We start from the raw sequence: 18185 nt of genomic DNA on the forward strand, positions 1-18185 counted from the left end.
AGGGACTGGATAGTTCTGTACATATATAAATGTTGCCCCTAACCCCTCCCTCTGGTGGCCTGTGGCCTCAAAGAACTTCAGTCCTTTCCTTTCCCTTTCCTTTTCCCTTCTTTCCCTTTTCCCTTTCCCCCTTCCCTTTCCCTCTCCCTTTCCCTTTCTCTCTTCCCCCGCCCTTCCCTTTCCCTTTCTCTTTCCCTCTTCCCCCTCCCTTTCCCTTTCCCTTTCTCTTTCCATTTCCCTTTCCCTTCCTCTTCTCTTCCCCCTTGCCTTCCCCCTTTCCCTTTCCCTTCTCCTTCCCTTCTTCTTCTCTTCCCTCTTTCCCCTTCCTTTTCCCTTCCCTTCCCTTTCTTTTCTTTTCTCCCTTTCTCCTTCCCTTCGTCCTTCCCTTCCCCCTTCGTCCTTTCCTTCCCCTCTTCCTCCTTCCCTCTGTCCTTTCCTTCCCCCTTCTCTTTCCCTTTCCCTCTTTGCCCTCCCCTTCCCTTCCCTCTCTAGCTGTGACCCTATGACCTAGGGTCCTTTAGACTCTACTATCCCCTAGGTGTCCTCTTCAATCCTTCCTTTCCCTTTACTAAATGCCATCGATAGCTTCATCCTTCTCAGGCTCCCCTCAATTGCAATCAGCTCACAGGATGCACAGCTGGAAGGGACCTTTGAGGTCGTCATTTATTCTAGTCTAACCCCCTCATTTCACAGATGAGGGGCACTCCTTGGTTCTGATCTAATCCAGTCGTGGTACTGCTGTCTGATGTTAGCCCATCTTTAGCCTCTTCCTGGGCCTCATCTTCCTCCTCTGTAATGTGGAGGTGATCACCTGTGTCCATAAGCTGCTGTGGAAGTCCTAGCTATGATAGGAAGAGGAAAAGCCATGGAGGCCTGCTACAATGATCTATTTCTAGCATACCTGACTGATCAACTTTCCTTACCACTAAGCGTGACTTAGGGTTGAGGTGGATTTTGAGTTTTTGGAAGAGAGTAGCAAGCAGGCACCCTGAAAAGTCAACAAAGATCAACACACTTTTGTCACAGAAATATCCTGCGCTTGGGGATTACTCCCACTCCTACCCCAGGCCCACCCACCCAGGGCTACTTTGCAAAAAAAAAAAAAAGCCTAAGAAATAGGGGAAAAGGAAATGGGGATGGATTGTAGAATGTGAGAGGTGGAAGGAACCAGAGAGATTATCCAGTCCAACCTCTTCTTTTTAGAGAGAGTGAAGATGTGGTTTGTTCAAGGCAAACCCTGTTCTAATTCCAGATTCAGGGCTCTGCTCTCCATACTGCCTAGCAACTGAGAAATGAAGGGACTGGATTGATAAGGACTGTGATCTCTGACACTCTGACAGCTCCAGGCACAGTTCCAAGGGGATTGGGAAATTGGGAGTTTGTATGGATGTGGATTGTGGGCCAGGCAAGTCAGTCCCTGAATACAGACCTCCATTCTCCCTAAGGGCTATCACTTGGTAATCACAGAATAATAGAACTCTCAAATAGGAAACTTTCCAGACTAATTCTCGGGTGCACGATGGCTTTAGCGACCAGGTACATTGGACTAGATATATTAGGGGGCCTCTTTTCACTTAATTCTAGGTGTTCTGGGTAATCTTACTCACCTGAAAGCTTCCTGTTGCTTAGTACTAGCTGCAGACCTCTTGGAGATCGAAGGTGGATGAAGAAAGCCTTCCCTGGGTAGGTGCTGATCAGAATTTCCCCAGAGGCATGTTCCAAAGGAGATTTATCTTTGGGGCAGGCCTCTTGCCCAGAATTTTATCATCTTTCCTCCCATCAGACAGTACTGCTCCTGTGGCTGTATTCCAGGAAGGACTTTGGGAGAGAGGGGATGGTCTATTTAAAAAAAACAAAACAAAAGAAAAACCAGGTAAAGTGGCCAAACAGGAATGCTTATATATCTTGTAACCCGACACCTATCTTTGGGGGTAAAATAACACCCAGAATCACTCTTGGGCCCCACATGCATGGAGCGGGTGACTTGGTTGTGATGTTGCAAAGAACTTCCTGCCTGAATGCTTTCTACCCAAATGGATGTTTCCTGAGTATAAGGGAGGTGAGTAGCGGGGAAGGATGTCAAGGTATTTTCACTGTCTCAATCTCTCTTGATCTGTTCTTTTGTAGGGTGGTACTTGTGTTGCTCCTTTGTCATAGGGGAAGAAGGGGTGAAAAGACCTTGGAAGAACCCTTGACCTTAAAAGAGACAATAGGGTACAGTGGGAAGAAGCATTAGGTTATGTGTCAGAGGACCTGGGTTTGAATTGTGGGGGTTGTTACTTATTACTTCTGTAACTGGGAAATCATCTGGACTCTTTGGACCTAGGTTTCCTCAGCTGTAAAATGAAATTAGACTAGATAATCTCTAACGTCCTCCCCTGCAGTCCTTTGATAACATTTTGGGGCTTTTCAAAATTTTGTTTTGCTAAGCCTTGACTTCATTCTGGAAGATCTGTGCCTGCATGTGAAGGGTGGGAGAGTGGTTGGGAGAAGGCATCTAAGAGTCAAGTTGGCTCCAGAAGCACCACTCCCATCTTGCTCAATACCTGTTTATTCCTCAGTAAAATGGAAAAGGAAGGTTTATGGCCATATTCAGAAAAAAATAGTTGGAGTGGTTATGAAAAAACGTGACAGAATTTCATTCATTAGGGATTTGGAATCACAGTCTTTTTTCTCCTCAACTCTTGACCTCATAGTAGGGGATGTCAACATACATATTGATAATCCCTCAAATACCCTAACCTTTCAGCTCCTCAACTTACTCATTTCCTGTGACTCACTCCTCCACCCCACATCAGCCATACACAAAGATGGCCATACACTTGATCTTGCCATCACCCACAAATGCATTACTTCCAGGTTTATGAACCATGTATTTGCTTTATCTGTTCATAATCTATGGTCTTTTCACCTTTCCCTCTGCCTTGCACCCCAAACCCTGTTCTTCATTCACACCATGACCTTCATTGGGTCCCTCAATCCTTTAGTTCTCTCTCAGGCCATCAACCCTGCACTAGTTATGTTCTCCTCCTTCCCCATCTTGACCTCTTGGTGAACTGACTCAACTCTACACTGTTCTCTTCTCTTGAGTCCCTTTCCTCCTAATTGCTGATCTTGCCCTGCTAAGCCTCAGCTTTGCATCATTCCTACTATCTACTGTCTTCACTCATACGCGTGCTGCTAAAAGAAATTGGAGGAAAATCATGAAATGGTGTTGACTAGGTCCATTACAAATTTGTGTTACCTAATCTCAACTGGGGCCTCATGGTTGAAAGATAATTTTATTATACCTCTTTAATTAACTCATGGCACAGTAGATAGAGTACCAGATAGAGTCAGGACGACTCATTGTTATGAGTTCAAATATGACCTCAGATACTTACTAGCTGTATGACCCCAGGCAAGTCACTTAATCCTGTTTGCCTCAGTTTCTTCATATGTAATAAATGAGCTGGAGAAGGAAATGTCAAGCCACTACAGCATTTTTTCCAAGAAAACCCCAAATGGGGCAATGAAGAGTCAGATACGACTAAAATGACTGAACAATAACAACAAAAATTAACTCAGTCTTCTAAACGTTTTTATCCCTCTTTAAGCCTCCCGTATTTCCCCTTTTCCCCACCCTCTCAGCTGAGAACCTCACCTCATATGTCACTGAAAAAATTAAGGCCATTCACTGAGACTGCCCTTTTCTCCCCTCCTCCTCAACTCACATTTCCTAGAAACCTTTGATCACTATCTCTGCCTTCATCACTATTTCTCATGAAGAGGGAGCCCTTCTCCTTGCTAAGATGTAGTAGCAATTATATTTGAAGATCTTTCCCATCCATTAATAGACCATGTGACCTGCTTACATCACTGGAAACCTAAGTTACATTGTGGGAGGAGCTTCCTGACAGGAAAAGGAAGTTACATCATAGGAAAATGCTGAGAGAAAGAGAGAGATGTTATGGCTGCTAATGGCCACCCTGGTAATTATTAGAACTGAACAGGCTAACTTAGCTGTACTGTGAATTTGTCTTTGGGAAGACCCAGCAGGGGGTCGGAGAGGTTTTGGGATGGCGAGGCTCCAGGCTGTGATATGGTGTTTTAAGTTCCTTGCTGTTATGATAAAGTGGGCTGACTGGCTGTGGGAGATGAACATTTGGTTATGGGATATGATTTTCTGGTGTCTGAATAAATGTTATACTTCTTTTATCTCCTTTATAGAGAGTCTCTCATGCCTTGTGAAACAGAACTGCATAGGCATATTCACGATTATCATTGATGTTGTGTTTATTGCCTTACTGGTACACAAGACACTACTACTACTACTACTACTACCACTACTACTACTACTACTACTACTACTACTACTACTACTACCACTACCACTACTACTATTACCACTACCACCACCTAGCATTTATATAGTTACAAATACGCATTGTCTATGCTAAGCACTTTTGCCAATATATGTGCTATGCTATGTGCTTTACAAATATCTCATTTGATTCTCACAACAACCTTGGGAGGCAGGTGGTATTATCATCCCCATTTTATAGTTGAAGAAACTGAGGAAGACAGAGGTTAAGTAACTTGCCCAGGGTCACATGGCTAGTAAGTGTTCTGAAGCTGGCTTTGAACTTTGGTCTCCCTATCTCTAAGTCCAGTGCTCTATCCATTGCACCACCTGACTATCTAACAAGCCCTTCTGCATGCTCAAGTAATCCCATTCTGGCCCTTCTTCTCAAGGAGATTGCTCCCTCTCTATCATCACCACTCTCTCACTTATCTTAAATTTCTCCATCTATTAGCTGCTCTCCTATTGCCCACGACAGTGCTCATGTCTCCCTCATCCTTTAAAAAGCCCTCACTTGCTCCATCTCCCCTTCCTATCATCCCATAATCTCTCCTCTCTTTTGTGACTAAAGTCCTTGAAAATGTCTTCTATTATAAATGTCTCAACTTCCTTTCTTCTCATTCTCTACAGTTTGGTTTCTGACCTCATCATTCAACCAAAACGATTCTTTCCAGTTTCTAATAATCTCTTCAATGCCAAATCCAATGGCCTTTTCTCAATCCTTGTCCTTCTTGAGCCCTACAAAGACTTTGCCACTATTGAAAAACCCTTCTCTGTTTTTGGTGATGTTACGTTCTCTTCTCAACTCTCTGACTATTCCCCAGTCTCCTTTGCTGGATCTTCATCCAGGTCATACCTGCTCACAAGGGTTCTGTCCTGGGGCCTCTTTTCCCTCTATGCCACTTCACTTGCTGATTTCATCAGCTTCCAAGGATTTAATTATCATTTCTACGCTGATTTTCAAATTTATTTAACCTCTCCACTGATATCCATTCTTGAATCTCTGACTGTCTATTGGATGCATGAAACTGGATGCCCAGTGGACACCTCGAACTCAATATGTGAAACACGGATCTCATTGTCTTTCCTCTCAAACCCTCCCCTCTTCCTCACTTCACTATTGCTGTGGAAGTTATCACCATCCTCCCAGTCACCCAGGCTCCCAACCTAGGTGACATCTTTGATTCCTTACTTTCCATGCCTGTCTCCCCCATCTATTTCCAGGGCCTGCTGACTTTACCCTCATAACATTTCTTTCATAGCAACCTGGTACAAACTCTCATCACCTTACACTTGGACTATTGTAATAGCCTGCTGGTTGGTCTCTCAAGTATCTCCCCACTTCAGTTCATCCTCCATTCAGTCACTAAAGTGACTTACCTAAAGCACAGGTCTGACCACATCACCCTTCCACTCAATAAACTCCAGTGGCTCCCTGTTGTCTCTAGGATCAAATATAAAGTCCTCTGGCATTCGAGGCCTTTTATAACCTCTTCCCCCCACCCCCTTTCCAGTCTTCTTATTCCATAAAACCTTTTTCCCTTCCTCTTCAATTTCTTCTCTTCCTTCCCCCTTTCTTTTTCACTTTTTCTCCTACCTTTTCTCCTCCATTCCCATCCTAGATACCATGGTGAGTAAAGCACCGGCCCTGGAGTCAGGAGGACCTGACTTCAAATCCGATCTCAGACACACTTACTAGCTGTGTGACCTTGAGCAGGTCACTCAATCCCAGTTGCCCTGCCTTCCCCCCTTTAAAAAAAAGATTCAGCATTCCCATCTTTCTATTTTCCTTTTGTTATTAATATCACCTTCCAGTATGGACAGTACTTATAGCTAGAATTTTTTTTTTTTGAGGGGGGAAGGACTGACCCTGTGGGAGCTCCTGGTGAGGAAATTCCCTCTATCAATTCAGACCAAAACCTATTTGGAAACTTACAGTCCTAGAGGACTACAGTCCTATGCCTGGGGTCATAAAGCAGTACTTGTCAGAGGGGGAACTTGAGGCTAGGTCACCTTGACCCTGAGGCTAGCCCTCTATCCCTTATTCCATGTTGCCTCCCATAGCTAGTACATAGACAGCATATTAGTGTCTACTTGTGCCTATTCTGTCTCCTTCAGGTTACTCTGCTGTAAGAGGCCGTCTGTTCATTTCTCTCTGCCTTCCCCTCTCAGCTAGCTCTCATTCTCAGGTAGGCTGATGACTGTTCCGCATGGAAGCAGAGAGATGTATCAGCCAATCTCTTGGGATGCCTTTCATCAGCTTCTATGATCCTCTCTGATGGTCCTAGTTTAATTCAAGATAGAAAACCTTTCTTCCACTGGCTGAGAACCAAGGAGAAGAGGAAAAAGCAATGTATGAGGGAGATGGGGAGAGTGCTGTGGTTGTTTGAAGACAGGGTCCACAAAAAAAAAGTTCCCTTATGTCCCCTGAAGGGCTGACGGCTTGGGAATTTGGGGGCGGGGCACAGACCTACATGGGAGGGAGGTCACCTCAACCTGAGACTAGTCAATATGCTCAGGAGACTGGAATAGAAGGTACAGAGAGAACCTGTAGAGAGGAGGTGAAGGGAGCACAAGTGGATTCTCATACAGTTCATGGAAGATTCCTGTGGGCCGCGCCCATAGTGCAGGAAGCAGCTGGGTTGAGTGGTAGCTAGCTGTACTGGTACTTTCACCAGGGTGTACAAGGTTTCTGGTGTAGCTGCTTGAAATAGCCTCTAGAGTGTGGTAATGGAAAAGAGAGAGGAAAGAGGAAAGGCCAGCTAGAGCCGGGAGGGGTAGGCAGTGTAATTGCCGAGCTGCAGTGAGTGCTGCCCTGGTGGGATCATTGTGATGTGTGGGAGCTATCCAGGCGTGTCTTTGGGCATCAGTCTAGAGTCCTGGCTTGTGCTGCTACAGGGCTGACACCCGGGGCACACTAGACATGGGGAAAAAAGTGATGCTGAGAGCTGGCTCAGCCTAGTGTCATCTCTCTGAATTTTACCAGCCAAGCTTGCCTTCAATCTCCTCATTCCTGGGAAAGGGGATTCTGTCTGGTGGTGGGCACTGGGTGAATTAGCTTTACAGCAAGAGGATTTTGGGCAGAGGATAGTCACCGTTTACTTGCTGTTTTCTTCCCAAGATGCTAATTTACTAGAATCCTTTAAGGTGATGAGACAACTGATAGTTGTCTCTATCTGATAGTATCAGTGATACTATCACTGATATCACTGATAGTATCAGTGGATAGAACTGTGGGCCTGGAATCAGGAAAACCTGAGTTCAAATTCAGACCCTTACTAGCTTTGTGACCCTGAGCAAGTCACTAAACCTCTATCTCAGTTTTTCTGTAAATTCTGTAAAATTGGGGTGATAATAGCACCTGTCTCCCAGTATCAAATAAGATAATTGTAAAGTGCTTGACACAGTGCCTGGCACATAGTAGGTGCTTAAAAATGCTTATTTCTTTCCTGATTCTATAGTTTAGCTTCATTTGTCCATGTGAAGAAGTGCCTTTGGGAAACTTGGAATACCTCTAATTTTATAACTTTTCCTAGGGATGTGCCTCAGAGGGCGTTTTTTCCTGTATCTCTCCCTATATTATCAGTTTACCCCTAAATGGTTAGGACCTCTGACAGGGATCTCTGGCTGGTGTTTCAGCAAACTCTTCCTCTTCTATTTTGGTTGCTATAGGACCACTGCTAAAATGCTAGACTGAGAATTAAGGAAAACAGTAAACTAAAGCAGAATGAGCAGAGAATGAAATAGAGTGAGACAAAACCAGCTCACGGGGAGAAGTCCCTCAATAGTAGACAAGCTAGTTTGCCTTGGGAAGAGCTCCCCAAGCGAAGAGTCAGGAAAACCCAGGTACAAGCCCTAATTCTAACACAGACGGTCCTTGTTACCTTGAGTGTGTGGGTCTGAGACCACTACTCACATTAAAAATAGAGATCATTCTTGAGAGAAGGCGAAAAGGAATTTTGTTGCTTTCTCATGAGAAAGGATGCCACCCAAGCGGGGGCACTTTAATTATGTTTTACATTTATTTGGTCTGAATAAATGGGCACGTCCCCTGAACAGAGTACAGGAGAGTACGAAGGACTCAGATGGATGTCAATCCTTTTATTGACTCTCCCTTCGAATCTCCCGCCAGGCTCTTCATTGGCCAGATACAACCCCCTGACTGCCTACGTCATGCCCTCTTCAAACGGCTCCTTTAAGTATGTGTACAAGCCTCTGACCTTTCACCCCAGAGCTTTGATTAGAACTAGTTCTAAGTAGTCACCTGACTTATATTCTGCTAAAGCTGGGGACGGGGGAGAAGAGGAATGCTTTCAACTCTGTGGAAACAAAACTGCTCCCCGCCCCCCACCATCTTTTACACTGAAGCAAGTCACATAACTCCTCCAAAGGGACTAGAAACTGCCCAATGGGTGGATATGATGGCAAGAAGAAGAAAAGCGAGGCAGAGAAGCTGTTTTTTCACCATTGACCTGAGTAAAATAAAGCCAGGGGGTGGCTAATCCCGAACTATATGTGTGGATAATTCAGGATCATTTCCTTTGCATGTGATGATGGCTTGATGGTGGTTTTACTTTCCTGGACTGTGAGCAAAAAGAGGCAGCGTGGGATAGTGGAAACAGCATGGTACCCAAAGTCCTGGCTTTATACTCTCTCGTGTGACCTTGGGCAAGGTCACTCAACCTCTGTGGGCCTCAGCCACTTCAACAGGAAGGAGAGATTAAGTACCTAGTCCAGAGTTACACGATCCACATGAGCATTGGAGGAAATGAAGATGCTCCCCCCCACCTCCTTTTGAAGCATTTAATTTTTATTTTAAATACATTTAAAAGAATCTTAATCAGTGTTAAGTGATTGATTTTATAATGAAAAATGGAGCCTCTATCTGGGATTCTTACATATACAAAGGCCAATTAACAAGAGATCAGCAAAAGGTAATAATGTTGAAACCAACATTTTAAAAGAACGCATTTGTTTGCTTCAAGCAAGAGAGGACCTCGTCAAAGTCATCCGTCCAGTTGCAGAAAATGTTCCTCAGAAGCTAAGGACTCAGGCTAAGTTCCCTAGAGTCTCTTGCAAGCTGAGCTGGTTTGGCTTTAGATATTCTTGTGAAATCACTGAAAGGTTTTAAGTGCGTGTGAGTCATTAGTGTTGAATGCAGCTTCTTTCTTCTCTTCTGTCTCCAAATGGCTTTCTCTTGTTAATCGTGTGCATCTGCTGCAACAGCTGGCCATGGACACTGCCCTCTTCCCAACATACCATAATACCCCCAGTCCCCCTTCCCCCCTCCTTCCTTGCCGGGAATAATGTCGGTGTTGCCGCCTAGTGACCTAAATTCTATTACTTCTGCTCCACTCTGATTAGCACCAGCTATAGGAGGAAGGAAGGAAGGAAGGAAACAAACAAGCATTTATTAAGTATCTATTATGTGCCAGGCAATATGCTAAGAGCTTTGTAAATATTATCTCGTTTGATCTTTCAGAGGTAGGTGCTTCTATTATCCCCATTTTACAGTTAAGGAAACTGAGGCAGAAAGAGGTTAAATGACTTACCCAGGGTCACAGAACTAGTAATTATCTGAGGCTGGATTTGAACTCAGGACTTCCTGATTCCAGGGCCAGAGCTCTAGCCACTGAACCATCAAAAGGCATCAAAAGAAAAGAGAGAAATTTTTGCTACAATTTCTATCCCCAAGTTTATTACCTCAATGTTCGCTTTTTAAAAATCGTTTTTATTTTGGTCAATTTTTCCACAGATCTGTTTCACTGGTTGTGTCATGTGTGTTAATATGGTTTAAACCTTGAGATCATCTTTGACTCTTCCTTCTTTTTTATTCCGATCCCCGTACAATCTGCAGGGAAGTCCTGCATCCGTCATCTGTGTATTGACATCCGTTTGTCCCTCTTTCATCACCTGTATCACTGTAATAACCCAACAGCTTCTGATGCCTCTACCGTCTCCTTTCCAGCCAAAGGACCGTAGATTTAGATTTAGAGTCAGAAAGAAACTTTGAGATCATCTAATCCAACCTTCTCATTTTACAGTTCGGGAAACTGAGGCCCAGAGAGCTTAAGTTACTTGGCTAAGGACACATAGGTAGTGAGTGGTAGTGTAGAATTAGAACCCAGAACTCAGGGTTATAAATCTAGCCTATGCCTTACGGTCCTTCATACTGATGCCAGATCAATCTTCCACTTACAGTGATCTGGTCATGTTATTTTTCTACTCAAAACTCCTTAATAGCTCACAATTATTTACCGGATCTTTCAAACTTCTTAGCTTGGCATCAAGGCCCACCACAATCTGGCGCCACCCTTCTTTCTTCCTAACACTCTTCTCCACATCAGCTATATGTTAGCCAAACTGGACTGCTTGCCACTGCTGTCATGTGTGCAGTGCCTTCCTCTAGCTGTATTTTTGTCAAGGCCTTTCCTGATGCTGAGAACGTTTTCTCCCACCCCTGTCCTTGCCTTTTGAAGTTCTACCAATCATGGCTCAGCTCAAATGCTGCCTCTTTCAGGAAGCCTTCCCTGATTCCCTGTAGGCAGAAATTCCTTCTTTCTGCCTACTTCAAATACATTTTGTCCTACATAAACACAGAACACAGCCATCTTGTGCTTTTTTCTCTATTTTGCACTATGGTAATTAAATATTTATTGTATAGCATCTCATATTCGTATGTGCATATCATATCCTATTTTCTAGATTATAAATACCTTGAGAGCAGGAAACATTTCTTAATTATCCCTGTATCCAGGTGTGTGCTGTCCTTTGGGTTTTTGAGAGCCGATCGTTAAATTTTTATTGTGAGCCTTTACACTTCAGAAATAGTTAAGTCTGAAGCTGAAAGAACACTTACCCAAAGCAGAAGTGGCAGAAAGACCTTCTGGGAACGTCAACAAAGACTCCAGAGTGGATCAGCAGCATCAAAGGCAATGAATGGCATGGTGTCTTCCCAAAAGACTGATGGTTAAGGAAGCAGAGCTGGCTATGATTATAGCAGCAGAGATGGAGCTTGTATTAGTGACAACTGGGGAGGCAAGGCCCTACCTAGAGACCTGTTTCAGCAACTCAGGGTAGCCCTTTCTTCAATGTCTTCATATCACTCTTTTCTTCTGTTTCTTCCCTTCCCTCCATCCCTGCCCTCTTTTCCCCACTACAATATTTTCTCTTTTCTCCATTGGCCCCAGACCTCCATAGAGGGAGAGAGTGGAAGAAAATGATTGTTTCATTTTAGGATTTTAGTTTATAGTGGGCGAAGAACAATTTTATTACGTAGGTTTTCTATTGGTTGTTTTGTTAGCATGGTTCAATTACCTGCTTTATTATTTGATTTTGGCTAATTTGCCTAATCTTTGGAGAGGGAGTCAAGCTAGGAATAGATTTCCTTTCCCCCATATTCATCTTGAGTATAGTTGTTTGGGAGATTCTCGTAATATTATTACAAAATTGTATTGCTTGATTATGCTTGTTTGTTTTAACCTAAAAAGGTCCTGTGACTTCATAAGACTTCAAATTCCCAGGTTTAATCCATTGCCCTGAGGTGGAATTGGAGGTACATGGCCATCTCAGACAGCCCTTGAAAATGTGCTATTTTGGAATAAGTGGATATAAGGAAAAAGTGATGGAATCTGAGAGTTGAAAAGAACCCTAGGGGTCATCTAATCAAACTCCCTTTAGAAGGCATGAACATCCTCCTCCAGGGCAGATGAAATGAGGGCTTGGCCATTAGCCCAGGACTTCCCAACAGCATTTGGGGCTATCCGAATATCTCAGGGCTATTCCATAACCTGTCCAGCACAAGCTGTTCCCCAGGCACATTGCTTTCACACATCTCTGGGGATCCGTTAACAGCTCCTGGCGCATCCCCTGGGAACTAAGGCATACATGCTGGGTTCTGAAACAGAAAGGCAAGGTCGTGACAGCTAACAGCTTAATGAGACTACCCAGCTGGGGGTCTCTTCCTGGGTCATTTCCCAAAGCAAGCCTTGTAATTGGACAATCTATCTATCTAAAGAGCTGTGTCCACAGGGGTTTGGAGGGATTGACCTCTGCACCTCAGAACTAAGAGAGAAAGACATTCTTGGGTAATTTTGAATCTGATTCTCACTAATGGAGGAGGGTGGTGGAGTATAGTTTAAAATAGGTTTAGAAAATGTAAATAGTCTTTTGAAGCGCTAGGTGAATGCATAGGACAGATCTTTGTGGGGAAATACGTCCTTGGCTGGACTGAGGTATAATTGGAGGGGTTCATCCTATTTTCTCTGCTCAGTTTTCCCCACTCTGTGGCACAATCCCATCAGATGATCAGTACTCTCCTGTTCCATACTTCCTACTTCTTTCTCTTCCTTATCCCCACCCCCATTTATTTTACACCCCAAATGAATGAATTTAAGTAAACATTCCTTCTTTCCTTGAAAAACTAGGATGATGTTAGCCTTCCTCAAGTCCTGTGGCACTTCTCCCATTTACTAGGATTTACTCAGCAGTCACATCTGCATGTTCTTTCTATACCTTGTTCATTTGGACCTAGCACACCTCCTTATTTATCTTGCATTTCAGTATCCAGATCACCACTTTCAGAGACACATCAGAACACTCTCTACTCTTTCTCCCCTAGCTTATTGCTGCCTGGCCAATTGGCAATGTCATCCTTGGGTATTTCCTGCTTTTAAAATTTTTTCTTTCAATTTCACCAGTTTATTCATTCTCATCTCAAGGTATTTGTGGTTTATACTATGCTTAATAAAACTACTTAAGTTTTCAGCTAAAAAACAAAACTTAAGTTTTCAGCTAAATAAAAAAGCTAAAAATGATTTAAAATTATTAAAATAAAACAAAAGGCTCTTCACAATTTGTAACTGGTAATAGTTTGTGCCATCTGAAGTGATTGAGAAGCTTGGGTTTAAGATAAAAATTATACAGCATGTGTTGTGTTCCATTGGACTTAAAACTTTTAAAAGAATCAAATCTCCTGATCGCTATGATACATTCAGTGTCTGAGATGGAAGATGAGTCTTGACACTTGACAGCTTTATGTTCTTCTCGTATAGATTGTTGCTCATGTAGTGATGCTCTGGGGTGGGTCTACTAGAAGGCTGTGAGAGACGGTTTAAGGAATTCCAAGGAATATATGGTTTTTTGAATGAATAACTCAGGCCAGCATTTCCCAGTGTTTGCGTATTGCTAGAGTATTATGAGTTATTATGAAAGTGCTTTATGAAAGGTCATTTCTGCAATAACGGCTTGTAAATGTTTTAGGTGTGGGTGAGCACTTTTGGATTTGTCTTCTCTCAGTGTAGGAAGTACTGAGTGAATGGCTGATTTATTGTTGGTGCTACTAGACCAAAATCAAGTCCTTTCATCATGAAATGCTCCATTCTCAAGACTTCTTTCTTAGTATGCATGACATATACAAACTCTGCTCCTCCTGGCTGGTAGATTTCTTCAAGTTTCTAGGCCAGGAGCATGCCCGCAATCCCAATAAGCTTAAGCTTCCTCGTCCATACCTCCCCAATACTGATGTAGATGAGAGGCATCTATCAGTGTAGTTCACAGACAAGTGTAGGGTCTCATTCTGGAAACTATATTCAGGTGTATGCTGGAACCAGTGAGAGCTGATTGTTAAATTTTTAGTGTGAGCATTTATATCTTGGAAATGGGTGAAATCTACAAATCAGTACTTAATTTATTGTTTTGCTGATTGTTTTGACTTAAGACACTGATGGGGGGAATGTTAACAATGAAGAGTAAACTTTAAAGTGTGTCATGTGTACATTTGTTTTTAGAGCTTAGCAACTGAACTTTATCATTATTATTTTTAACATTTCCCAGTTTTCTTTATTGGCTTTAAACATGTTTCATTTCCCCCCTTACATGTAAAGACAATTTTTAATATTAATTTAAAAAAATTTGAATTTCAAAATATTTTCCCTCCCTCCCTCATATCCTCCTTCCCTGAGGTGGTAAACAACTTGATATTAGGTTATACATGTGCAATTATACAAAACATGTTTCTATATTAGTCATATTATGAAAGAAGACACAGACCCAAAGGGAAAAAAAATCCATGTGTACATTTTTAAAGAGTCAGGTGTTAAACGTTTAACAGCACATGGCTGAATACTCCTCTGCCACCTCTTACTAGCCAGTCTGCCAGGATAGTCCTCATGCTGTTTGTCATATATGACTGTTTCTTCATGAAACCTGCTTTAGGCTTACCTTTAGCCTCTATTTGCCTAAGGTACACGTCATTATCTTCGTAGTAGTTGGGGATTTCACTAACATTTGGTGGTTTTCCTCTGATACCATAGGCATGTCCATAATAAATGAGGATTCAAAACTACTGTTCATTAGATTATCAAAAGGTACCATAGGTTTCCTTATTTCAGGTAAAGAAACAATTAAATTGAAGCCCACGACATCTTCAGATGGCATTTTTTATAAAAAAGAAATGAGGGATCTCATTTGATTCTCTCCCATCTGATTCATCCACGTGAATTGTGAAAGCCAGCTGCTTACTGGCTGGTGTTTCCAGCTGGAATGATGCCATACTTATTATCTCCAACACGTTCTTTAAAGAGGAGCAACCTGTTAGGTCTTGGTTTCATGCAGCAGAGGGCCAGGCCCTTGGGCTGCACACCCAGTACCATCAATATCCTGGCAGGCTGGTGGTACCTAACATGTCTTGGTCAATGTGCTCCTGGTTCTCCTCCAGGACTGCATCCCTGGGAAGCCAGTGTAGCCGCGGCCCAATGTCATGGTAGATGACTGCAGGCAAGTGACTGTGAAGCAGGAGCTGGGCCTGTAGCCAGCCTGAGATAGAGATCTCTGCCCACAGCTGCCTGCGCCATTCGCCTCTTCACATTACAAACACCTTTGTGTCTCTGGGAGGGGCTGCAGCTGTTGTGGGGTTGTGCTCAGTCCTGGAGTCTGCAGGGCCCAGTCCCTTGATGCAGTTCACATGTTCAGTGGTTCTATTTAAACCTTGTTTATTTGCTGCCTGTGCTTTTATAAAGAGTTTTATCTCCAGATAAAGATAAGTTGATTTTTGTTACCTTCTTAGTGAGGGTTTGCTATGAGGGAGTGAACAATACAAAGGAAGAAAGGTCAGAAGGGAACCAGAAGTCAACTTCTTTAGACTTAACCCAGAGCCTCTTAAGTCCATGTCTCTACATATGTATTGCATGTGTGTTGTAAGTGTTTTTTTTTTTGAAAGGGGGAGGTGAGGCAATTGGGGTTAAGTGACTTGCCCAAGGTCACACAGCTAGTCTGAGGCTAGATTGGATTTGAACTCACATCCTCCTGTCTCCAGGGACCGTGTTCTATTCACTGCACCACCAGTGTTTATTTAGCACAGGGCCTGTCAACTAGTAAAGGCTCCCCTCTCAATGGTGGAGCAGTTATTGGCAATATGGTTCACTTGGTTGGCTGTAGGGCTTAGTTCTCACAGCTATTGGAACATGGCCACTTTGCCTCTCAAACTGGCCAGCTGTAAGTGGAGGCAAGTTCCCTAGAGTTGATGCCAACGAATTTACTATTCTTTTCCTGTTTAACATAAGCTCTTATTCAAATGAGCTTCCATTCCCTTTGACACATAGTATGGACAATGGCTTGGGACTCACCTCTCCTCACCAAGGGAGAGTTCTATGAGTCCAGCTCAAAATGAGGAGCTTTGGCCATTTACTTGGGTTTGGTTTCCCTCATCTGTGTTCTCTGGATGGGAGAGGAAGGTCAGAAGAACACTGTTGGTGGTTAGGGTGTAGGGAAGACATACACAACTTGGCGGTAGGCAGGGGCCAAAATTATATTAGGCTAAACTTAGGATCATAGATAGGTTAGACTAGAGACAGACTGACAATGGTTGGTTGCTGTGGGTCATGTAACAAACAGGAGGGTGTGCAAGTGGCAAACCTACATTTTTTTCTGGCCCCCTGAAATCCTTTGGTGGGCTACAAGTAGCCTGAAGGCGGTATATTGTGTAGGGGGATGTGGATAATCCACACTTGGCTATCTGAGAGCTGACCTGTACTAACCCCAGCAGGGTATGCTGTATGACCAGGATTTGTTGTTTCTGTAAGAAATAGGGGACATTTTTATGGCATAACATTATAGAATCAGGCTCACAGTTGGCCGGTTCTTCAAAAGTAATTTAGTTTAAGTTCACCCCGAACAGGAATTCTCCACTACAATAGTCAATGAAAACAAATGCTTATGAAGTATCTGCTATATGTCAGGTACTGGACTAGAGTTTAGGTATACAAAGGGAAAAATGAAAGAGACCCTGCCCTCAAGGAGCGTAGGATCTCCTTTGGGATACCTGCACAATGCATATAAATAGGTAAAGTAAAAGGGAAATTGAGGACAGAGAGAGAGAGGGGCAGAGAAACAGAGACAGACAGAGACAGAGAGAGATTGAGAGAGAGAAGAGACAGAGACAGAGACACAGAGACAGAGGGAGAGAGGGAGAGAAAAGAGAGAGGGAGAGACAGAGACAGAGAGAGAAGAGGAAGAAGGAGGAGGAGGAGGAGGGGGAGAAAAAAGAGGGGAGGAGGGAGGAGGGAGCGAGAGAGATGAGCCAAGTTCCTAGAGAAAAATCCCTGAGTTATTTATCTTCCTAGGCAATCCGTTCCACTTGTTGATAATGGTAACTGTTAGAAAATACAGAGTCCAAATCTGACACCCACTGGCTATCTGAGACCGATAAAAACAAATTCTTCTTCCACGTATAAGCCCTTCAAATGCTTGAAGACCTCCATTATGGCCACCAGCTCATCAGGGTCCCCCACTGAGTGTTCTCTACATGTGTTTTTACCTAGACACCTTCCTGGCTATTGGCACTAAACTTAGTGAAACGTGACTTTCTAGTTCTCGGGTTTCAAAGGGAAATGGGGTAAATGCCATCTGAGAAGGGAGACAGTATGGAATGATGGTATAAGGTACTAGGAAGTCAGAAGAGCTTGATTCTAAATCTGGCCCTGTTACTAGCTGTGTGAGCCTGGACAAGTGACTTCAATTCTCTGGGCCTATGGTGTTCCTTTTTTTTTTAATCTGTCAAATACTTTGATGAGATTGATAACGATTATAAAAGTTAGCATTTATATAAGACTTTAAGTTTTCAAAGCACTTAACATATGTCCTCTCATTTGAGCCTCACAACAAATCTGTGTGATAGCTATTATTATCCACATTTTATTAATATGGAAACTGAGGTTGAGAGAAGTTAAGTGATCTCTGAGCAGGGTCTTCCTGCTCTAATGTACTGTGACTCAGAGAATCTAGAAATAGATCTAAATGGGAAGCTAGGTTCCTTTCTATTGTGGACTGGGTGGACTGAGAAGAAACCATCCCCTTGGGTGAGGATTTTTTTGTTTATTTAAGCAAGACACCCACAGGAAAAAAAATGCAATGGGCGAAACCCTGGCCAAAAAAAAAAAAAGAGAACCCAGAGCAGTTGCACCAGATGTTTCCCCAATTTGCTTCTTTCACTTGGCCTTTTTCTGTTTCCTGCCTCTGTCCTTGGACATATTTTTCATTTTTGATCTAGTTGCTGATTTACATTGTGAAGGGGATGGATATATTTACTTCTTTCTCTCTGTATATATATCTATCTATATATAGATACATATATACATATATATACACACACATACATATATATATATATATATATATGTGTATGTGTGTATATCTATCTACCTATCTAGTGTTCCCCCCCCCCCATGCTGGAATCCCTGCCCCCCCCACTTTCTGGATGGGGCTGTTTTTTGGTTTTTGTCTTTGTATTCTCAACACTTTGCACAAAGTCTGGCACATAGCAAGTGCTTAATAAATGTCAGATGGT

General features: G+C 43.0%; 1 protein-coding gene and 1 pseudogene across 1 annotated transcript in view; one reads left to right on the forward strand and one right to left on the reverse strand.

The window, feature by feature from the left end:
• Nucleotides 1-668: 668 nt before the first annotated feature.
• Nucleotides 669-15195, reverse strand: LOC118837005 (annotated as a pseudogene).
• Nucleotides 15196-15804: 609 nt separating this feature from the next.
• The window catches only part of SMIM35 (small integral membrane protein 35), a 28712-nt gene continuing 26331 nt past the window's right edge, over nt 15805-18185 (forward strand). The window contains exon 1 of the mRNA XM_036744058.1: nt 15805-15835. Within this exon, the coding sequence (XP_036599953.1) occupies nt 15805-15835 (31 nt within the window). The remainder of the gene's footprint in view (nt 15836-18185) is intronic.

Source organism: Trichosurus vulpecula, chromosome 2 (assembly GCF_011100635.1).
Source record: "Trichosurus vulpecula isolate mTriVul1 chromosome 2, mTriVul1.pri, whole genome shotgun sequence".
Lineage (NCBI taxonomy): Eukaryota > Metazoa > Chordata > Mammalia > Diprotodontia > Phalangeridae > Trichosurus > Trichosurus vulpecula.